Source organism: Bos indicus x Bos taurus, chromosome 2 (genome assembly GCF_003369695.1).
Source record: "Bos indicus x Bos taurus breed Angus x Brahman F1 hybrid chromosome 2, Bos_hybrid_MaternalHap_v2.0, whole genome shotgun sequence".
In the NCBI taxonomy this organism is placed as follows: domain Eukaryota; kingdom Metazoa; phylum Chordata; class Mammalia; order Artiodactyla; family Bovidae; genus Bos; species Bos indicus x Bos taurus.
The window spans coordinates 27,042,150-27,066,212 of record NC_040077.1 but is presented as its reverse complement, the minus strand read 5'-3'; the positions used below and the strand labels follow the sequence as shown (position 1 = coordinate 27,066,212).

Genomic DNA, 24,063 nt, shown 5'->3' with positions numbered 1-24,063 from the left:
TAGACCTACTACTCAGTAATCTCCATGTCTGCTTTCTGGCCTCACAGTCGAAAAATAACACATTTCCTTCCAGATTTCATAAACTCCATGTATTTTCTTCTCTGTTCCATATCTCTCATATTATTCTCTTTGCTAATAAGGAAATAGTAAAATATTTTTATTTAAACATCTGCAATCAGAAAATACTGTCATATCATATAAACTTTTCATGCCTAGATATTTACTCATCTGTTTTCCTGAAAGACCCAATAAAATAGTCAAAGAGCCACAGTCTATTTTAAATTAAAATGCATTGCTTTAAGGGCTATTTGACATGCAGTAATTATTTACATAGTCTTCTAGTGAAGCACAGAAATTGCTAATGTCTCTGCCCTTGAAGGAAATGAACCGTGCAAAAATTTCAAGCAAACATGATCCAACTGTTCACACAAAAGACAGACTGTATAAGAAATGCATTGTGTCTCTACCCAAATTTCCCCTCGACTTGCCACCGATCCACATTTACTTCACCTCTTTAGCATCAATTAAAATCATAAAGTAGTTGAACTTTTCAGCAGAGGACAGACATGCCCTCTCCACAGATGGTCAGTATCACATGTCACAGTAATGGCTGGACACGCCAAGAGAGAAACGTATAAAAATGGTAGAACTCAGAGCACTTCAGCTCCGCTCACTCTATGTTTAGAACTGCCTCTCTTTCAAGATGGATTTCCTTCATAGGAATGGAGTGCTCGTTATTCAGCATTTGCAGAAGGACTACCGAGCTTACTACAATTTTCTAAATTTTATGTCCAATGTTGGAGATCCCCGGAATATCTTTTCTATTTATTTTCCACTTTGGTTTCAACTTAATCAGACAGTTGGAACTAAGATGATATGGGTAGCAGTCATTGGGGATTGGTTCAATCTTATTTTTAAATGGTAAGCCTTCTGTTTTGTTTCATTCTTCATAAAGCTTCTTCTTAAATTTGTAGCTTTGGCTTAATGATCACATTTCAGACGTGTATAGTTTTACTTGGATGATCTTTCAAACATACTGGTTAACTTGAAACACCTATTCGTAAACAGAACTTACAAAAAAGCATAGAAGTCTATACTTTATCTGACTTAGAAGTAAATTCCAAAAGCCTATAACATATATGGTATGATTAACCAAGAAGTGAGTTAAACGAATTGCACCATAATGAACAGATTAATAATTCCAAAGACCACTTTGATATTTTCAGTCTAAGTATCCAAAGCACTGAAAGACTTCCCTTGCAAGGAAAAAAGTCCCTGTTTTTATTGGAAACTAGGATCCCAAACTCCATATGACTCATCCTCTATAATGAGAGACAGACCAGAACTTAAATTCTTTCAAAGTCTCTCAATAATGAGCTTTCCTCATCAACAGTCTGCTTGAGTCATTTTTATAGGAGAGAATAGCTAGTCTCCAATTAAGTAACAACTGTGTGTTTAAATATATATGCATATTTATATTTCTTTAAATACAGGATATTATTTGGTCATCGGCCTTACTGGTGGGTCCAAGAAACTCAGATTTACCCAAATCACTCAAGTCCATGCCTTGAACAGTTCCCCACTACATGCGAAACAGGTCCAGGTAAGCTGTTAAAGCAGCCTCAGGTTACTAAAGATATTCCAACAGATAGCCATTGTACATGATTATCATCTAATAACTGTACAATATCATAGAGGGTTTTAAAGAAAATGGCATGGGTGAGGATGCTAAAAGTTCATAAACAAAAATTGCTAGTGAAAAGGGTAAAACTTTTATGAGTAAGAAAATTTCATTTCTAAAAAATTTGTAAAAGGATAAGTTAAAAGAATATTCCCCAAATGATTTTATTCTTGGCATTTTTTTTTTTTTTTTTTGGAAGGAGGTCATGGTCTGATATAGAAACAAACAAAAGACAATTAACTAGAACACATTTTTTAAAAACTATATTAAAATACTGGAAATGCTGATTTATCTGCTGCTGTGCACCTTTCAAAGTTATTATAGATCTGAGAATCACATAAATGAGACAACAGACAGGGTTTCTGTAAGAAAGGTAAGGACTTCCTGGTATTACTATTGCCTGCCGAAATTCTCTTTAATCGTAGAGTTATTTCTTTCCACTTTGCTTTTTCTCTTGTGTATACAGTACATCAGTAGACTTCTGGGTCCACTCTCTCATAAGTAAGATTTTGTATGAGTATAAAATCTTTACTATGAGAGTTGAATTTAAGATTATAAAAAGTTTTAAATATATATATCTAAGGTAAATTGCATATTGTTTTACTTTGTAAGATTGTGTTATATTGTACCTCCACACAGTTTTGTTACATAGCCTCAAATTATTGGCATTTGACATCCTGAGACTAACCTTGAATACAGTGAATGTGTAAGTTCCTAATAAGTTTTTGAAATATCTTTTTTTTTTTCTACCAAAAAAGTAGGCATCCATCTGTTATAGTACTTATCACTCTATAGTATTATTAATATTATTATTAATACTACTAATATTATATTATTATTATAGTATTATTGGTATTAGTAGTAGTAGTAGTAGTAGTTATTTAATATCTGACTCCTTCAATAGACTGTGCATTCCATCATGTCAGGGATGCTATGTATTTTATCTTTGTGAAAACAATGCAGGATGGATGGATGGATGGATAGTATCTGGGACAATTGAAATGCTGCTGCTGCTGCTAAGTCGCTTCAATCGTGTCCAACTCTGTGTGACTCCATAGACGGCAGCCCATCAGGCTCCCCCGTCCCTGGGATTCTCCAGGCAAGAACACTGGAGTGGGTTGCCATTCAATTGAAATGCTACTTTGGTTTATCCCAGAACTTCCCAGCACATGCTCTGTCTTATGAGACATTTTCTGGAAAAGAAAAAAAGAAATACTACATTTTACATTCATTCCTTGAAGTTTTCCAATACATGAAACATATAAAAAGCCCTGATAATTTCTGTTTAAAAAATCAATTTGAAAGAAAGAGATCCATAAGTCATAGATTTGTCTTTATTTAAACTGGTGTTTTTCAAAAAGAGACTCAATGAATTAAGCTCAATGAATCTCCACTTGGTAAAAACTCAAGGAGTACATCAAAACAAAGTGATTTTTTAAAAAAAGATCTAGTGACATGGGAAAGACATTCTGGGAGTAGAAAGGCTTCCTGTCTGCAGATTTATTCTGCCAGGATTGATGCCACTTTGTAGCTTCCCTTTTCCATTTAATGACAAAGACTCCTAGTGCAGCAACCAGTCACAAGATGGGCATGGGGCTAGCTAGTACATAGCAGTTAGTTGGGAAATCAGACACAGCAGTGATAGCTTTAATATGTTTGACTTTTCAGCCCAAAGAAAATAAGCTGATTCAAGATTCAATCCAAGTACTTCAATTTTGTCATCAGTTAAAAACAATTAGATATGAAGAATGACTAAGGATGTGGCAGATTTTTTGATGCAACAGCCCGAGTTCTTAATTAGACTTGAACATTTTGATTTCTGGACTTCAATGAACTTGAATAACCTGGGGAAATTTGGTATTTGACTCAATTTTCTTTATTTCTACCCATTACTAAACAGTACATACAGCCTATGTCCTATGGCTTTTTTCTGAGTTATTTGTAATATTCATGGCTAATATGCTATTCTATTGTCCATTTCTGATAGTTGTACTCTATTAACCACCTTTCAAATGGATTGCCACTTTCTTGTTGCAGGAAGTCCATCTGGCCATGCGATGGGTTCATCATGTGTCTGGTATGTCATGGTGACAGCGGCCCTGAGCCACACCGTCAGTCAGATGGATAAGTCTTTTATCACTCTGCACAGGTCAGCTTTGCTCCAATCTCTGTAGCCCTGGAACATGACAGTTTTAAACACAGAAAGTCTTTTTAAAAATTCAGTTTAGTGTAATTTTAGTTATTAAAATGTGCTTATTCAATTCTATCATAGCCAACTTAGCAAAATGAATAGGAGATTAATATTTTGCTTTTAAGATAATATCCTAATTAGCTCATAATGATTACCACATTACAGGGTTGGAAATGTTTAATTGATTAATGACTTTTAAAATGTGCTTTTGGGGTCCCCATAATACTATACTCACTTTAGTAGTTCATAAATAAGTCATCTGAAATTATATAAGGAAGTATTTTTCCATGCATATTCCCTTACTTTAAACAAATTTTTGAGAAGCCTCATTCCCCTCGAATACATTGGTTACTTTAGTATAATTATGCTTTCTTCTTTGACCAACTAATGATTTTGACATAAATAACATATATTCTAGCTTTAAATATTATGCAATCTTTTAATTTAAAACATCCAGAAGCAAACTTAAATTCTAATGTTAGTAGATTTAATGTTAGTAGATTCATAACATTCTGAAAGGCCTAGACCTTTAAATTATTCAAAATTTTTATACTTTTTCCTTCTTTTCTTTCCTGATATACTTTAACTATCATTAAAATAATTTTGAGCATCACTTTAATCATAAATTATTAGGCAGTCTGAGATAAGATTCTCCAGTTAATTGCATAAAAGCTACTATAAGATACACCATTACATTAAAGTTCTTTATAATAAAGAATTTCCAAGTTCCATCTCATATTCCACTTTTCAGAGTAATATTGGGTAATATACAAAACAAATAACCAAAGGAATTTGGGCATCTTTAAAGTTTATCCTAATGAGACTGTGACCTGTATGCCTTAAGGTATTCATTATCCAATCCAAAACAACAATGGTAAAAAACATGTTGTCATCTTTAAAAATTAGCATTTTCTATCCATAGACAATTTTTCAAAGTAGGAATCTAGATAAGCCTTTCCTTTTCTCTGTAGCTCATTTTCTCCTCCAGTTCCTGGAAAATTATTTGTTTGTTCTCAAAAAAAAAATTCTCAACTCTTCTTTGATTCTTATAACTGCATCATTTCATTGATCCATCAAAACGTACTGAGTGCCCACACCTTACCTAAATATTACCACATCCTTGTTGATTCTTCTTCCATATGGATACCCCCTGCTTATTTTCTCTTTGAAATTCTTGTTTCTCTCTATTCCTTAACTTTTCAATATCCAAAATTTAGTCCAATTATCAGGGACAAATCATTCAGAACCATCAAGGATTCCTAGAACTCATTATTGCTAATATTTTTTATTAAAATGATGAACATTGCTTGGACTTAAATATTTTTATAAGTTTTCTGCATACTACTGCTTCTAACTCAACATATATAACCCATAGGTCACTTTCTGTTTATTATTTTCTACGTGTCAAAAACCAAGGAACCAGGACTCTTGAGAGCTTGAGAGTCTTGAAATTAAACCCAATGAAAACTTGCCCTTGATGGAATGCCTGTGTGCTTTTCATCAGATTGGCAGCTGCCTCTTCTGTGAGTTTTCTTCAAGCAAAGAGACGTTGAGAGGAAAGAGGAGGCACATATGACAGGGAGTAAAAATATATATAATTTATTCTAGACCACTGTAAATATTAATAATTCCCCCAAGCTTGAATTTCCCTTCATTAGAATAATTATCAGGATGCCAAGTTGGTTTCTTTTTACAGCATTTATTAAAATTTCACAATATAGCCTAGCACTGGTTCAGTTTAATGCATCGATAAATATAGAAACATCTGTTAAAACATTTGAAATCCTATGGAGTGCAAACAAAATTGAAAGACCCTCTAGAATTATGATATTACATCACAGCTAGAAGATTCCTCTATGAAAGATCATCTGGTGTCAACCCCCCGCCCATTTTTATGAGTGATACAATTTCTTTGCTTTTTATGCTTGTCTCTATTTTTCCATCGTAGACTGACTTGGTCATTTCTTTGGAGTCTCTTTTGGTTGATTCAAATCAATGTCTGCATCTCCAGAGTATTCATAGCAACACATTTTCCTCATCAAGTTATTCTTGGAGTAATTGGTGGTAAATATGATCACTTACCTTTTGTTGTATCATTGAAAGCTTTAGTGTCCTTTGTTTTATGTTGTCAGATTCTCCCTGCTAACTGATTCCCCAAACTCAGGTAATTCTATCAAGCCACTGATATTTAATGCTGCCCTAGGAGCTTAAGTGGTTCTTCATATCTCTCAAATTCTCCATACAGGCAATGGTACACATTCTCACTCAAAAGTATAAGCGCATAACCTCTTGGTGACACGGTTGGGCTTCTCTAAAGTGTGACTAGTGCTGAGTCCAACTCCCGAAACACCACGAAGGACAGTGTGCTTGTGTCTTGGTTTGGGAGACTTAATAATGGCCTTCCAACCTGCACACCGTGTCACTCTCTCAGAAACACCTGCAGTGATTATTACCTAACTGTGGACTTCATTCAGCAGCTGCTTTGTATTTCTACCAGCATTCACAATGATCGAGTTTCCGCTTTTCAACTCCACATATCTTTCAAAGGCTCTCTACATTAACTGGCTGTGGCAATTGAAATATTAATTGCAAGCACCTAGATCAGTTCTCCAGAGAAGGCAATGGCAACCTACTCCAGTGTTCTTGCCTGGAGAATCCCATGGACAGGGGAGCCTGGTGGGCTGCTGTCTATGGGGTCAGACAGAGTCGGACATGACTGAAGTGACTTAGCAGCAGCAGCAGCAGATCAGTGCTCTGCCTATAAAGTGGGTTGTCACTCAGTGCCCTGGACTCCTGAAAATCCCCCCTGTGCTAATGTGGATGGGTAAAAGACCATGGGAAAAGTGAGGTTTCAGTTACTGCCTTAAAAAAACAGGTTTTGGAAAATGGATAGAACCTAGGTTTCTACAGCCCTTTATCATTGAAAACTGTGGCTAAATTCTTTAATGCAGAGAGGAATGATTCCTGAGAGTCTCAAAGGCACACAGTTCTGCTCAGTGTTGCTTTCCAATCCCCAGGCGTCCTGGTAGCGGAGATCTTTGAATACACTCCAGGTATCCAAACAGCCAGCCTGAGTGTATACCTGAAGACCAACCTGTTCCTCTTCCTGTTTGCACTTGGCTTTTACCTGCTGCTCAGACATCTTGACATTGACCTGCTGTGGTCCGTGCCCATAGCCAAGAAGTGGTGCGCCAACCCCGACTGGATCCACATTGACACCACACCTTTTGCCGGACTTGTGAGAAACCTCGGGGTCCTCTTTGGCCTGGGCTTTGCAATTAACTCAGAGATGTTCCTCAGGAGCTGTCGAGGAGAAAACGGCTACAGGCTGAGCTTCCGGCTGCTCTGTGCCCTGGTCTCGCTGACCACTCTGCAGCTCTACCACTTCATCAAGATCCCCACTGACACCGAGTATTTGTTTTACGTGCTGTCTTTCTGTAAAAGTGCGTCCATCCCACTGACTGTGGTTGCCCTGATTCCCTACTGTATTCATATGTTAATGAAACCAAGTGCCAAAAAGCTTAATTAGAATTGTGTGGAGGGCTGGTGCCTGCGGCCCCAGGATGACACTACCCCATGTTCACATAAGACCAGCAGAGCAGACAGAAACTGGAGGCTTCCAGCTGGAGGTCACAAATGGCAGCCATAAGACCCAGTCCATTCTCATATATGTTTAGTTTGGCCTTCAGAGTTACCTGTGTTCCCCCGTCTTTTAGAGTGTATGTTAGTCAACCATTCCTGTTTGACTTTTTGTGACCCCCAGGGATGATAGCCTGCTAGGCTCCTCTGTCCATGGAATTCTTCAGGCAAGAATACTGGAGTGGGTAGCCATTCCCTTCTCCAGGGGATCTTCCCCACCTAGGGTTTGAACCCTGGAACTCCTGCACTGCAGGCAGATCCTTTACCCCTGAGCCCCCAGAGAAGCCCTAAATTTAGATTAGCTGCCAATATTTTAAAACCAGGATATTTGACATAAAAGTTTGAATTTCTGTATTTTCCTGAATAATCTGACTGTCTGGTCACACAGGGCCTGCATTCCCACCTGGAGACAGTCCACTGTAGCTGACTGTCACCAGGAGACATGCACTCTGCATGCTGTCGCTGTTTTCAGTACCTTAGAGAACCACCAGTATCAGAAAACTATCATCGTAAAGTCAGGTTGCTTCTGGCTCCTGTGGGCATTTTAATGGCAGTCAGATCTGATCCCCTCAGTGATTAGATAAGGAAATGGAGATTCATTCAGGTGAAAAAACTCACTGGTATCACACCACCATGAGAACATTAGAACCCAATCTTCTGACACGTATTTACATGACACTGTATTTTGTTTCTTCAAGAGGTAAAAATCTATAGGAATGAATGCTTTTACATAGGTTCTATGATGTTTGCCATGCAAGTTGGTAATTTTTCCAGAAATGACCTTAAAATATCGTATCCTGTTTGACTTATATCAGGTATGCTGGGTACGGATGGGGCCAGCAGTAGCTCTAGTTATGGTTACATATCCACAGGGAAGGAAATAGGCTGGGTTACTTTCTGGACTTGAATCTCTTCTTAACTCTTGGTCTCTGTTTTATGGGAGTACTTTCCAACATTTTAATAAACTCTTCTGAAGACTCTCTGCTGAGAACATTATTTACTCCACCCCAAAGGTTTATCTCTTCATTACATCATCCTTATATGTTATTTTTAGGAGCTAATCTTTCAAAACCAGGGAAATCGAGTGCCTTCCTGTAGGTCATGCTCTAACCCAGGAAAATTGTGAAATGCTTATATTTATTAGTTGAGTTCTGCATATACTGAACTGTGATGAAAATATACAGCTTTACTTTAGAAAGTTATTATTGATGGAATGCTAACATACTAAAAGTTTTTCAGTAAATTTGTTTCCCCTTCATTGGACCTAGTAATTCTAAACTTTAAGTTGATAACTATTTCATTTCAATCAAGTACATTCTGAGTCAGATTTTGCTACATATTGTAGTGACCTGTGATCTGCCACAATGCTTTATGTAACTCTTCTGAAGAATACCAATATATGAATTATTTTAGATATTATATTAAATAATCCATAAATATGTATGAAAACACCAGTTCCAGCAAGTGCTATTTGACAAAATATTATTTGAGGCTAACAAAACCTCTCAAAATCAAAGTAATTATTTGTCCCTTTCTAAGTGTGAAGATCCAACCAGTCCATTCTGAAGGAGATCAGCCCTGGGATTTCTTTGGAAGGAATGATGCTAAAGCTGAAACTCCAGTACTTTGGCCACCTCATGCAAAGAGTTGACTCATTGGAAAAGACTCTGATGCTGGGAGGGATTGGGGGCAGGAGGAGAAGGGGACGACAGAGGATGAGATGGCTGGATGACGTCACTGACTCAATGGACGTGAGTCTGAGTGAACTCCGGGAGTTGGTGATGGACAGGGAGGCCTGGCGTGCTGCAATTCATGGGGTCGCAAAGAGTCGGACACGACTGAGCGACTGATCTGATCTGATCTGAAGTGTACTTACAAAGTATAAGCTGTTACTTTTACAAGACACAATTTGTGATAGCTTTTGTTAAAAAAGGTAACTGAACTTGGTTTCAGAGGTTGAGTGATTCCTAAGCAAGAAGGTGAGGATGATGAATGATTATGTTAAGAATGAAATTTTTCTCATGTCTATGGGGCCTTTGGGTGAAAGAGATATGATACTAAAGGTGTTGCCCCTTGTTCATTAGTTCAATCCCTCCCACCTCACCCCACACTTGGTCAGTAGAAAGTCACACCAATCCTTTAATCCTTTATTAAGCACAGGTTCAATCCCTGAGTCAGTAAGATTTCCTGGAGAAGGAATTGGCAACCGACTCCAGTATTCTTGCCTGGAGAATCTCATGGACAGAGGAGCCTGGCAGACTGCAGTCCATGGGTAGTGCACAGTCAGACACGACTGAAGTGACTAAGCACAAATGCCTCATTCCCTATACCTCTGCACTTGTCAGAGATCTCATTCCTGTCTGAGAGCCCTCTATCAAAGTTTCATTTGAAATTAGTAATGTTTGTTTTGAAGAATCACCCATCCCGACACAGCATCAGCCTACTGTCACCAAGGCCTGAGGAAAGTGGGATGCTGATACCCAGTGGGATTCTGCTGCAATGTTTGACTCCACCGTAAATCCCTTCCTGATTCTCACAGAGAAGTTCTCTTCAGCCACCACATTCCAAGTCCTGTCTGTGGGGTGATGCATGATCCTCAGAAGGGGAATAGGATGAGGTATGGGCTCATTTTCTATAATTAATCCCCAACAACTCAAACCCCATCTGCCGTAAAGTCCTAAAGTCCCCATGTGATGAAATTCCCCTCTTTGCTCTAGTTGAGGTCTCCTGGAGGGATTCATATGGTGGTGAGCTGTTTTTGCAAACTGAAACTGCTTAGACAGCTAGAGGAAGAGCTTCTCACCGCCTTGGAGAAAATGCCTGCCGTTAATCCTGATGGAAAAGACTCTACTGGTTCCAAATTATTTGCTGAAAGTAAGGGAAATTGAGCGCATTTGACTTACTGTATAACCATATATTCAAAATGTCTACATAGCTACATTTTCAGAAGAAAAGTGTCAATATGAGTTTTCAAGATGAGAAATCTAGACAGGGGACTTAAGAAACTGTCTAATCAAGAATACATTTGAGAGGAATGCAAATTAATTTATTATTGCTGAAACTAGCTACCAAGAAGAGTGTTGAATCTCTTTCCTTTGACAACCCATTGAAAGGATGTCTGCCTCATAGGGTTAAGTTGGTGTATTCTCTATGCCTATTTCAGTATAACAGATGGATATTTTTAAAATTCTTATAAGATGCCCTTGAAGCTCAAAGTTGTATCTCTCAATGCTTTATATTTATTCACACCCTGTAAATAAGTTTGGTGCATAAAAAAAAAACACCAAAATACCTTGGTATAAAAGAAAGTCAAAAGACTTGTTTTTTAAGAAGTTATTCATTTCTTAAGGATACGAAGTCTGTATATTCCATATTCCAGCACTTCAATTGAACTTTATACAGTAATGGAAATGTTCTATGTCTGTACTGTCCAATGTTGTAGCCACTAGCCATGTATGGCTATTAAAATGCATTTCATTACTTTCTTAAAATGCAGCTAACATAACTGAGAAATTGCATTTTAAAATTTTATTTATTTTTAATTAAAGTTAAATAGTTATGTGCATCTGTGGCTACTGAATTGGATAACACAGATCAAATCACACAGTGCTTTTCTCTGAAAAAAAAATTTTGTTTTTTCTTTTTAATTTATTTTTTAATTGAAGGATAGTTGCTTTACAGAATTTTGTTGTTTTCTGTCATACCTCAACATGAATCAGCCATCGGTTTGGTTCGGTTCAGTCACTCAGTCATGTCTGACTCTTTGCGACCCCATGAATCACAGCACCCCAGGCCTCCCTGTCCATCACCAACTCCCGGAGTTCACTCAAATTTACGTCTATCGAGTCGGTGATGCCATCCAGCCATCTCATCCTCTGTCGTCCCCTTCTCCTCCTGCCCCTAATCCCTCCCAGCATCAGAGTCTTTTCCAATGAGTCAACTCTTCACATGAGGTGGCCAGAGTACTGGAGTTTCAGCTTTAGCATCATTCCTTCCAAAGAAATCCCAGGGCTGATCTCCTTCAGAATGGACTGGTTGGATCTCCTTGCAGTCCAAGGGACTCTCAAGAGTCTTCTCCAACACCACAGTTCAAAAGCATCAATTCTTCAGCACTCGGTTTTCTTCACAGTCCTAGGTATACATATACCCTCCCTTTTGAACCTCCCTCCCATCTCCCTCCCCAACCCATTCCTCTAGGTTGATAGAGAGCCCCTGTTTGAGTTTCCTGAGCCATATAGCAAATTCTCATTGGCTATCTATTTTATATGTGGTAATGTAAGTTTCCATGTTACTCTTTCCATACATCTCACCCTCTCCTCCCCTCTCCCCATGTCCATAAGTCTATTCTCTATGTCTGTTTCTCCATTGCTGCCCTGTAAATAAGTTCTTCAGCACCAGTCTTCTAGATTCCTTAAATATGTGTTAGAATATGATATTTACCTTTCTCTTTTTGACTTGCTTCATTCTGTATAATAGGTTCTGGGTTCATCCACCTCATCAGAACTGATTCAAAGGCGTTCCTTTTTTTGGCCTAGTAATATTCCACTGTGTATATGTATCACAACTTCTTTATCCATTCATCTGTCGATGGACATCTAGGTTGCTTCCATGTTCTAGCTATTGTAAATAGTGCTGCAATGAACAATGGGATACATGTGTCCTTTTCAATTTTGGTTTCCTCAGGGTATACACATAGGAGTGGGGTTGCTGGGTCATATGGTGGTTTTATTCCTAGTTTTTAAAGGAATCTCCATACCGTCTTCCATTGTGGCTGTATCAATTTACATTCCCACCAACAGTGCAAGAGCATTCCCTTTTCTCCACACCCTCTCCAGCATTTATTGTTTGTAGACTTTTTGATAATGGCCATTCTGACTGTTGTGAGGTGATATCTCATTGTGGTTTTGATTTGCATTTCTCTAATAATAAGCAATGTTGAGCATCTTTTCATGTGTTTGTTAGCCATCTGTATGTCTTCTTTGGAGAAATGTCTGTTTAGGTCTTTTCCCCACTTTTTGATGGGTTGTTTGTTTTCCTGGCATTGAGTTGTATGAACTGCTTGTGTATTTTGGAAATGAATCCTTTGTCAGTTGTTTCATTTGCTATTATTTTCTCCCAGTCCAAGGGTTGTCTTTTCACCTTGCTTATAGTTTCCTTTGCTGTGAAGAAGCTTTTAAGTTTAATCAGGTCCCACTTATTTACTTTTGTTTTTATTTCTGTTACTTTAGGAGGTAGGTCATAGGGGATCTTGCTTTGATTTATGTCATCGAGAGTTCTGCCTATGTTTTCCTCTAAGAGTTTTATAGTTTCTGGTCTTACATTTAGTTCTTTAATCCATTCTGAGTTTATCTTTGTGTATGGTGTTAGAAAGTGTTCTAATTTCATTCTTTCACATGTAGCTGTCCAGTTTTCCCAGCACCATTTATTGAAGAGGCTGCCTTTGCCCCATTGTATATTCTTGCCTCCTTTGTCAAAAATAAGGTACCCATAGGTGCATGGATTTATTCCTGGGCTTTCTATCTTGTTCCATTGGTCTATATTTCTGTTTTTGTGCCAGTACCATACCGTCTTGATGACTGTAGCTTTGTAGTATAACCTGAAGTCAGGAAGGTTGATTCTTCTAGCTCCATTCTTCTTTCTCAGGACTACTTTGGCTATTCAGGGTCTTATGTGTTTCCATGTGAATTGTGAAATTTTTTTGTTCTAGTTCTGTGAAAAATGCCATTGGTAATTTGATAGGGACCACAATGAATCTCTAGATTGCATTTGGTAGTACAGTCATTTTCACAATATTGTTTCTTCCTACCCAGGAACACGGAATATCTCTCCATCTGTTTATGTCATCTTTGATTTCTTTCATTAGTGTCTTATAATTTTCTGTGTACAGTTCTTTTGTCTCCTTAGGTAAGTTTATTCCTAGATATTTAATTCTTTTTGTTGCCATGGTGAATGGGATTGATTTCTTAACTTTCTTTCTAATTTTTCATTGTTAGCATATAGAAATGCAAGTGATTTCTGTGTATTGATTGTGTATCTTGCAACTTTGCTAAATTCACTGATTAGCTTTAGTAATTTTCTGATACTATCTTTAGGATTTTCTATGTACAGTATCATGTCATCTGCAAACACTGAGAGCTTTACTTCTTTTCCAATTTGGATTCCTTTCATTTCTTTTTTTTCTCTGATTGCTGTATCTAGGACTTCCAAAACTATGTTGAATATTAGTAGTGAAAGTGGACACAGTTGTCTTGTTCCTGATCTCAGGGGGAATGCTTTCAGTTTTTCACCATTGAGAATAATGTTTGCTGTAGGCTCATCATATATGGCCTTTACTATGTTGAGGTAGGTTCCTTCTATGCCCATTTTTTGAAGAGTTTTAGTTATAAATGGGTGCTGAATTTTGTCAGAGGGTTTTTCTGTATCTATTGAGATTATCATATGATTTTTAACTTTCAGTTTGTTAATATGGTGTATCACATTGATTAATTTGCATGTATTGAAGAATCCTTGTATTCTAGGAATAAACCCAACTTGATCATGGTGTATGAGCTTTTTGATGTGTTTGCTAAAATTTTGAGGATTTTTGCATCTATGTTCATCAGTGATATTGGTGTTCTTTTTTTGTGTTGTAGTTGTCTGGTTTTGGTACCAGGGTGATGGTAGCCTCATAGAATGAGTTTGGAGGTGTTCCTTCCTCTGCAATTTTTTTAGAGTTTTAGAAGGATAGGCATTAGCTCTTCTCCAAATGTTTGATAGAATTCTCCTGTGAAGTCAAAAATAGTTTTTTATATTGTCACCTGTACCACATGCCTGTGAGACAATGTAAATTGATATTAACTGCTTTATTTCATGTAGAAAAATTTGCTGGTGGAACATGGACAAGGTGTGTTTATTCCAGTCTGGAGATCTTCTGATTAGCTCAGGGATGTTACTTTTCAGATGAAAAAAAAAAAAAAAAGCTACTGTCAACAAGGTATAAAACATGTATGTGTATGCATGCTAAATTGCTTCAGTCATGTCTGACTCTTTGTGACCTCATGGATTGTAGCCCACCAGGCTCCTCTGTCTATGGGGATTCTTAAGGCAAGATATTGGAGTGGGTTGCCATGCCCTTCTCCAGGGGATCTTCCCAACCCCGGGGTCAAACACACATCTCTTAAGTCTCCTGCATTGTCAGGCAGGTTCTTTACCACTAGCGCCACCTGTGAAGCCCACAAAACATGCATGGTGATAAGTAAATCCCATTGTGATGTTTACACATTTGAAAGGAAATTTTAAAAAGCTAATAGTAAATTGCTGTGATTTTGAGGAAAATCCTCTGCAGATCTGAAAGTCTCTCTGTGGAGCTCTCTTGTCTTACTCTGTTCTATGGACTGGAACCACCTTGGTCTCCCAGGACTCTTAGCTCTGTTGCCTCAGACCAGAGAGTCTGGGTTTTTCCTCCCTCTGTGCCCCAGAAACCTTTGAAGGGTCACAAAACTGAGTGGAGCTTTATCCAATATTCCTATGGATGGATGACATCCTGACCAAGTTTCCCTGCTTGGCTGGGTCTGTCATACCTATACTCTAGATACCAGTACTTCTGAAGATATTCAGAAACTGTTTAAAAAGAATCGCCAATGTCTAGTTGCACCTGAGGATTTGGCCCTCATTGACTGACTATCCAAGCCTCTCTGGAAATTGCAAACAGCCTCCTGGAAAAACGGACCTCAAAGTTTCCAAGAAACTAAGGTAGTGTTCCTAATTTTTCCTTCCCCTTGTAATGCTTTCTGAGGCTGATTCCATACTGAAGGTAAAGCAGTGGTACTTCTTTTTTTAAATCTTCATTTTGTTTTTTCTTTTAAAAAATGCTAATGGCAAGCAAGGTCTATAAGAAGCAATAGTTCAGAAACTTCTGCCAAATGACAGCAACTCATTAGAAAACTCTAAGAAATATAAGTGCTTCCTTTTAGTTCTGCAGAGGACGAATGCAATTTATGTCAAATCTGTGGCTGATTTGGTGTGGAGTACTAATTATTGTCTTTGCTATTCTTTGATGGTGATCACAGTGATGACCTGGAAGAAATTACGTCTTGTTTCTTTTGGCAGCACAGATGTGATTGCACTCAAAGAAGGAAGAAAATCAAAGATTGAGGTTATAAAGGTTAATGTAAGACCGATTAATTATTTTCTGTTTGAATTTTTTAATTTCTTCGAATCTTTTTTTGAAGATTTTGCCACAAGATTTCTGAATTTGTCTTCAGCTCAAAACCTGTGATATTTTCCCTGAAGACCACTGTGTTCTAAAGAAGCTGCTGGGGACCAGGGAGGGGAGGGTAAGGAGAGAAGGGTGGCAGCTGTGTTCCTGCCTAGCGGGGTTTGTGGCACAGACCAGGGGCTGCCCCCAGGAGCGATCAGTGCCACCCACCTCGGCCCATCTCCAGTGCTGGCGCACGTGGGAGCCGCAACCTCTGCCCTGGGACAGCCTGGGCACTTTTCAGGAGGAGTAGGCTCATGTGTGTCTGAGAAAGAAACCCAGAGCTGGTTAAGATGAAGAGCTTCCTTTCTCCTCCAGCTCCCCCCTGCCTTTCATATCAAGTGGGCCAATCACACCCCAACTTCTGGTCAAGGACTTGACTTCTCCTTGGATTCAGTCTGTATCTGGGGAACAGTACAGGCCAGAATGTGATGTCTCCTCACATACCTTGCCATTGATGGAAGAGGTTTTCTAAAGGTACACATTACATTCACCCATCACTGCCTTTCTTAGACACTACCATTGCCCTCAAGCTCAACAATTGTGCATTGAAAGCATCTGATCCTTGAGATCTCTTTTTCTTCAGAATCATTCCGAACTCTGCCTTTTTATAATTTCTTTTTGAGTGAAAGAAATCATAGAGGCCTTGCTGTCTTTATATTTAAAGATTGCATTGACTTAACAAGGGGGATGTAAATATTCCTGAGTTTGTGAAATTTTTGTGTGAGTCTAACTCTTTTAGCATTGAGGTGTTGATGCCCTGCTCATGCTGGCCAATCAAAAAGTGGTACCACATGTCCCTGTATAAATCCCCAAAGGTGTCAGAACTCAAGGGGGCAGGTGTTAGCAGATTCACAGACAGATAGATGTACGAAAGACTTTGTGGAGCTTGGCAGCAAGTACCCTGGATCGAGTTCTTTGACTAGGTTCTATCATGTCTCTGTGTTTAACTCCTGGGATGCTGGGAGTCCTTTTAATGTTGGTGGATTCAATTGACCAGTTTCTCAAATGAGAGACTTAAAATGGACTTAGGATGAAAGGTTCCTTCTAGTTCTGAAATTCTGCAACTCTAAGGATCTCATCCCATAAAACTGGAAGAAGAGGCAATTACATTAAATGTTGTGTGTGTGCTGCCGCTCAGTCGTATCTGACTTTTTGTGGCCCCATAGTAGTCCACCAGGCTCCTCTGTCCATGGAATTTTCCACGCGAGTGTACTGGAGTCAGTTGCCATTTCCTGCTCTAGGACATCTTCCCAATCCAAGGATCACCTGTGTCTCCTGCATTACAGGCAGATACTTTACCACTGAGCCATCTGGGAAGCCCTCACATTAAATTTTACTTACTTGCAATGAACAAGGCTGTAAATTCTAAAATGTGCTCCATTTTGTAATATGATACTTTAATAAATAGGTTTAGATTTATATAATACATTTTGGTCTTTAAAACATCCTATTCCAATTAGAATCTGAATTGTATCACTAAGAAAAGAGATGCATAGAGATGTGAAATAATGTAACTGATGTTTGAGGCCAAAAATAGTCACATGAAAATATTCACAGACTTCCTACTTGCTTATCTTACATAAGGAAGAAAGTATTAGTCTCTCAGTTCTGTCTGACTCTCTGTGACCCCATGGACTATAACCCACCAGGCTCCTCTGTCCATGGAATTCTCCAGGCATGAATACTAGAATGGGTAGCCATTCCCTTCTCCAGGGGATCTTCCCAACCTAGGGATCAAACCTGGGTCTCCTTCATTGTAGGCAGATTTTTTATCATCTGAACCACCAGGAAAGCCCCTTTCTCTCTGTATCAACCTAATGGGGTAGGAGGGGGGGAGAGATAGGAGGGAGGGTCAAAAGGGAGGGGATATATGTACACCTATGGTTGATTCATGTTGGGGTTTGACAGAAAACAACAAAATTCTGCAAAGCAATTATCTTTCAATAAAAAATAAATTAATTAACAAAAAAGAAAAGAAAGAAAGAAAGCCCCTATCTTACAAAAGAGATTCTGTAACTAAATCACCAGTTCCATTTCCCTTTCCTTAACATCCTAAAGAGGATATTCTACTTGCTGGAAGAAATCCTAGTGGGATATGTATGGTAACAGGCTGACTGAGAAGAAGGGGAAGGACAAAAAAAGTCTGCTTTGTGTGAAGAAGGCTTGGAAGTACTTAACCAACTCTGCTATATGAGGAAAGTGATTAGAACTTTGAAATAGCATTTTAGTAAGTTTGTTGTGAACTAATTATGGTTCTCTCAAAGACATAAGGGGCTTCCCTGGTAACTCAGCTGGTGAAGAATCCACCTGTACTGCAGGAGACCCTGGTTTGATTCCTGGGTCAGGAAGTTTCCCTGAAGAAGGGATAGGCTACCCACTCCAGTATTCTTAGGATTCCCTGGGGGCTCAGATGGTAAAGAATCCACCTGCAATGCAGGAGGCCTGGGTTCTATCCCTGGGTTGGGAAGATCCCCTGGAGGAGGGCATGGCAACTCTCCCCAGTATTATTGCCTGGAGAATCCCCATGGACAGAGGAGCTTGGTGGGCTCCAGTCCATAGGGTCACAGAGTCAGATGACTGAGTGACTAAGCACAGCACAGCATAAAGACAAAAAGATAATGTTTACTTTATAATTCTTTATGGCCGTTGAAATGTACTTCTTGACTACAACACAACTCTAACATCAAATTATATGATGTCAAGACTTTTGAGGATGACCACGCTAATTTAAATTAGAGGTTCAGTTCCACATAGCTTCAAAAATCTTCTCAAGCTCAAACAGGGCTCCTTCTGTCTTTTTTTTTTTCCTAACTTCCCCACCCACCCCCAACACCTGACAAACACTTATTAAATTCCTTTCGGTGATAGAGATACAAAGTTGAGTTCAATATAGGCCTTTCCTGGGGGCAATTCCAGGGGGTCCAGGCTCGGAATAGCCTGGACTATGTCCAGCCTGTGGGCTTGGAAGAATTGGGTTGAGACTGTCTCCAGCTACAAATTAGCTGGTGACTTGATTCCCCATCTATTCTAGTCCATTCTGTTTCAAATTCATCCTCTTCTTGAATTACTTTCTTTTCAAGTCTGGCTATATCCCGCCCATGGAAGCCAGGCCATTCCCAGTCTGGCACCAATTTTATATTAATAATGTGAGAGGATGAGAAAGCATAGTCACAAAGCACCAAGTGTTTAAGTAAATGTCTCCTTTGCTTTAAGCGTAATGAAGCAGGGTACGTGAAATGTTTCTAGAAAACAACTAGAATGAGCTGCAAAGGACATCCATCCAGTGACATTTCCTTCTCATAGCAGTGACATTTGCAAAAAGACATATTAATTCTTTCTTTCACTTAATGTTTGTGGAATACCTCTGGATTTAAAGGTCATATTTTGAGGTCATCTGTGAATACATCAATATTTCAACATTGCTTTATTTATTTAAATGTATTTATTTATTTAAATGTATGTTCCAACATTTTTTATTAATAAAAATCTTACTCTATCTACTGAGTGTGTTACTCTATAATTGACAACAACAATTACAACTACAACAAACCATTTCAGTGCTTAAACAAGTGAAAGGTGTTTTGTGTGTGTTTAACAGGATGGCTGGGGGTAGGCAGTCTAGGTTGCAATAGCTACTCAATGGTGTCCAAGAATCAGGCTCAGTCTGTCTTCCTGCTCTGCCATCCACAGTGTATGGCTTCTGTCCAGGTGGCCACAGCATGGTCACTGTGCATCCAGGAAAGAAGAAAGGGGGAAAGCAAATGTGTTTTCTTCAACCCAGGCTTTATTCCAGAAGGGAAAGCCTCCACAGAGACTTGTGCCTGTATTTCATTGACCACAGCAGTCACATGGTCTCCTCTAGCTGCAAGAGTCTGGGAAGGTAAGTATTTTACTTTCCAACCTCTGAAACAAGCATGCAAGGGGAGAGGGTGTAGGATTGGGTGTCAACTTAACTCCCTATGTATATAACAACAAATGCAACTTAGAGCTGCCTTCCTCCTCTGCAACCTATGAAATGGTTTCACAATAACAAAAATTATGAAGGCAACGTGGCTTCTAAATTATGAAATGCTTTGTGAATGTTATTACAGGGTATATTTACATAATCCATTGAATTTTGAACTTCTAAGGAATTTTATGAAAATATTGTTCATCTGTTATGTTGATTCCATCCTTGATCTATCAGAAGTATATACTCTCATACCTATGATATAATCTCATAGCCTGATTCATGTTGATGTCTGGCAGAAATCAACAAAATTCCATAAAGCAATTATCCTTCAATTAAAAAATAAATAAATTGTATAAGAAGAAAAGAAAAGAAATACATACTCTCAACCAATAAGATAGCACAATTTTCTTTCTTGTCTATAATCATTCTTAATTATTATATACTCATTTTGGGTCACCTTGAGTGAACAGTTCCCTTTCTATTCCCAGATGCTCTGTTGTCCTCACGTTTATCTCTTTGTATCTGAGAGTAGAGGCTATCCTTGTATTATAGGAAGAAAGAAATTGCCGACTCTCTGTCTGGCTGTGTATTCTTCTTGCTTTTCCTACTGCACATTCTGTCTTAGTGATGGTTTATGGAGTTTAGTAGCTGCATCCAGACAGCTACATGCCAGTCACGTGTACCCTGATGACTCATTATGAGCCTTAGGATCCCATATAACTCACTAATGAGCACATTATAATGCTGGCCAGTTCTAATTAGATGATAATCATGTGCATTGCTTTATTTACAGTCTATCCATTTAAATTAATTGGGTATTTAACTGAACACAGTGTGAAAGAAATTGGAATTGGATTTCAGTTAATTTCACCTGCCATCTCTTATAGGCAGGTGAGATTGTTCATTTGACTTGGAAAGTTACAGCAATACAAATGGACATAATGCTTATTTTATAATGGTACACACGCATATGTAAATATATCTCAAAACATGTTTGGAAAGAGCAGCCAAATTTGCAATTTTTTATCTCCACTAATATCCTTATTGATCTGATTGCAGAGAGATTCTACATGCATAAGACATATTAATAAATCCAACTCATTAGCTGGAAATATAATGTGTGATCCTGAAACAGACTGATGAGAATATTCTGATATTTTCTTAGGATAGGAAACTTACCTTTAATGCATTAAAAAATATGTGGTGAACTATATCTAATTATGATCCTATGTATTTTCCTCTTTAAGAACATAACATCAAAATACTACTGGATTTACATTTTTAAATGAGTGTACGATTGCCAAAAATTGTATGCATGACTGCATTATTAAATTCAAAGTGTCTTTTTATTGAAATAATTTCCCAAGAGCACAGGTAGAATAGACCGAGAGTAACTACATGAAAAAGTGTTTCTAGACAAAAAGTTGGAGGTCAACTCTTCTATTTTTTTTTCTCAAATAGTAACATTTCTGGTTTATAGGCACCTGCTTCCATACAATTTTGAAAATCTTACACGGCAGAATTTCTTTAGGCATCTCTCATTCTTGAGAATAGCTTGCTGGGAATAAAATTCCAGAACAGAAATAATTTTCCCCTCAGAATTCTGAAGGCAAATTTTTATGTCTTCTGAATTTCAGTGTCACAGTCAAGAGGTCCTATGTCATTATGCTTCTTTATTACATGTTCCCCTTCTCTCGCAAGCTTTTAGTATCTTCTCCTTTGCCTCAGTTTTCCAAAATTGCATAATGGTGTGCCCAGGTAAGATCTTTATTTATTATATTTGACACTTTGTGAACGCTTTCAAGTTGGAAATTCATATCCTTCAACTATAGGACATATTCTTGGACTATTTAATCATGTTTCCCATCAGTTTTCTCTGAATTTTCTTTCCGGAACGGCTGTTAGCTAATTATTGCATCTCCTGAATTGTTCCTCTAAGTCTTTTTATACTTTTCAGGTCTTTTTGTCCTACCCTCAGAAAAGTTTTCCCAACTTTATCTTCCAATCCTTGTATTTTTTTCTTCCATAAAGTTTTATTAACTGGGGTTATGGAAAAAGTTTGAACACAGCAGAACCCATCCTGAAAACATTAGAAATTACAGAAAGACTTGAGATCGTGTCAGTCACAACAGATTAAGCAAGTCTTTCCATCATCTGAGAAACAATAATATAAAATTTTAGAAACCAAATCTTCATGAGTGGTACGGGATACATGACAAAAATGAAGACATTGGCAGTCCCTGACATTGTAAAATAAACTTGCAACTTTATTTACTTCTGTATTTTTGAAGTTGTAATTCAAGTGTTTTCCCAAATCATTTCAAACCCTCTCCAGTCAAGCTCTTCCCTCTCATCAAAAACTTCCAAGTATCTTATTTAAAAAATAATTTAATCATCCATTCTATTCCAGGAAACTGGCATCCTCCCAGCACATAGCTTATGTTCTTCCTCTGAAACAAAAACTTAAAACAAATGGATGTTGGTCTTTTTTCTTTAGTATTACAGGATAAGCATGTGCTTCCTACAAAGCTTAATTCCTTCTCAAAGGCATCTTTATTCTGCAACTTATCACTGCCATTTGTCATAAGTAGAATGCTGCCCTCTACCCTCTCCCTTTCTGACTTCACAACCATCAGTTCTTCTGTTGTAACTAGTTAACCTGCTAAACCACCTGCGTGGTTATTCACCAGGAAACACTAGACCAGAGACAGACATAATATACCTTGATATAATAGCTCAGGCTTACTTTGTAGGCAGAATTTCATTTGTTGTCCATGGGAAGAAAAGACTTACACAAGGTAAAATCCACTATTTTCACTTCATGCTGGGACTTGGGGAAACAAAGGACAGCAACCAATGTGGACAGGGGTGAAGAGGAATACAAGGCCCAGGATAGAGAGCCCTGCTCCAGCCACACGGCAGAACCTAGTCCAGAAAATGAGGACTTCACCACCCACGTTCTACACCTTGAATCTATAAATCAACATTCCTGACTGGTAAACCCTTTTTAATACCTGTCTTTTTCTGCCCCTTTCAGTCTGAGAGTGTCCTCCTTTCTCTCCTCATCCTTAGAGATGGATGAATCTGCTTTCACATGCAAGAAAACTTTAATCAAAAAACAGCCGGTCTTCAGTCCTTCTGTTCTTCTCCATATGACCTTGGTCCAGCTCAGTAGATATTTGTCAAGTGTCTAGTCTAGACCAGGCTCTGTGTACCTCAAGCGTTCAAAATGCAAGGGATGGTTCTCTGCCCCTGGGGAACTCCAAGTCTTATTTTCTCCACATCACGACGTCTCGCTAATTCCCATGGAGTAACTGGGACTGGTGAAAGCACCAGATGATGGCTGCTTGACATTGAATTCTTACCGCCAATGACCCTGGTTTCTTTCATTTTCTATATACAGACATTTAAAACTAAATTATTGTTGAAGGTAAACTAGCTCAGGTCCAATGTATGTCTGTAAAAGTAAAATATCATTATTTCTGCTTAAAGAAAAAAAAACAGTCCGTGGCACTCCCTGTAATTGGTGTACCATCTGTGCATGAATCTCACAAGTCAGGTCAGCTGATGGGCGCTCCTGTGGTAACAAGTTTGTAATAGGCCCCTTTCTGAGCCATCAGTTCTTCATGGGTCCCCTTTTCAATCACTATCCCCTGTGACATGACAGCAATGATATCTGAGTTCCGGATGGTGGACAAACGATGGGCAATGACAATGCAGGTTCGACCTTCTCTGGCTTTGTCCAGGGCAACTTGCACTGTCTACAAAGAGAAGATGGAAAGTTGGTGCAAAGACATATGTTTGTTCCGTAGTCCACTACTGTCTGAGTTCTGCTTCATACCACCTGAGTAAATCACTATATTCAGGGCTTGATATGAGAGAGAGGTTTAAAGAAATACTTGCTGAATGCAATGCATCAATGACTTAAATTGCAGTCCACAGGCTGAAAAATTTCACTGAACCTGTAATGAACCAAACTACAAGACCATGAAGTAGTTTTACATTACTCAATGGTCTAGTTTACTATTAATAAAATAAAACCAGGGAAACAATGTAAGATAGCAGTTAGGTGGTCATTCCCTACCATTCTTCATTGAGGACAATTTAGCTGTCTCCAAAATGGAATCCTAATTTTTAAGGAGTTAATTATAAATGGTAAATTTCATAATTGTGTTTTGCCCAATTGCATCTACTTTTATGCAAAATGCATGTCAGAAACCACCTCTTACTTTGTTTTGTATGCTTCCCATCTGCTCTGCCACAGAACTTTAGAACTGTAAAATATGAAATGCCTAACAGATGGCCAGGATTATTTTATTTTACTTAAGATAGCTAATCATTTGCCCTTGAAAAAAAAGTCA

At 38.3% G+C, this 24,063-nt stretch overlaps 2 protein-coding genes across 5 annotated transcripts in view; one reads left to right on the top strand and one right to left on the bottom strand.

Annotated features, from left to right (window-relative positions):
- The first annotated feature begins 703 nt into the window (after nt 1-703).
- Nucleotides 704-7,401, top strand: G6PC2 (glucose-6-phosphatase catalytic subunit 2). Its single transcript, XM_027523469.1, has 5 exons — nt 704-921; nt 1,494-1,603; nt 3,719-3,830; nt 5,821-5,936; nt 6,890-7,401. The coding sequence occupies exons 1-5, from the start codon at nt 704-706 to the stop codon at nt 7,399-7,401; spliced, it is 1,068 nt and encodes a 355-aa protein (XP_027379270.1).
- Nucleotides 7,402-21,029: 13,628 nt separating this feature from the next.
- The window catches only part of ABCB11 (ATP binding cassette subfamily B member 11), a 100,310-nt gene continuing 97,276 nt past the window's right edge, over nt 21,030-24,063 (bottom strand). For all 4 annotated transcript variants that reach the window (XM_027558411.1, XM_027558385.1, XM_027558393.1 and 1 more), the window contains one exon: nt 21,030-23,463. In XM_027558411.1, coding sequence (XP_027414212.1) covers nt 23,263-23,463 — 201 coding nt within the window. In that variant the 3' untranslated portion in view covers nt 21,030-23,262. The remainder of the gene's footprint in view (nt 23,464-24,063) is intronic.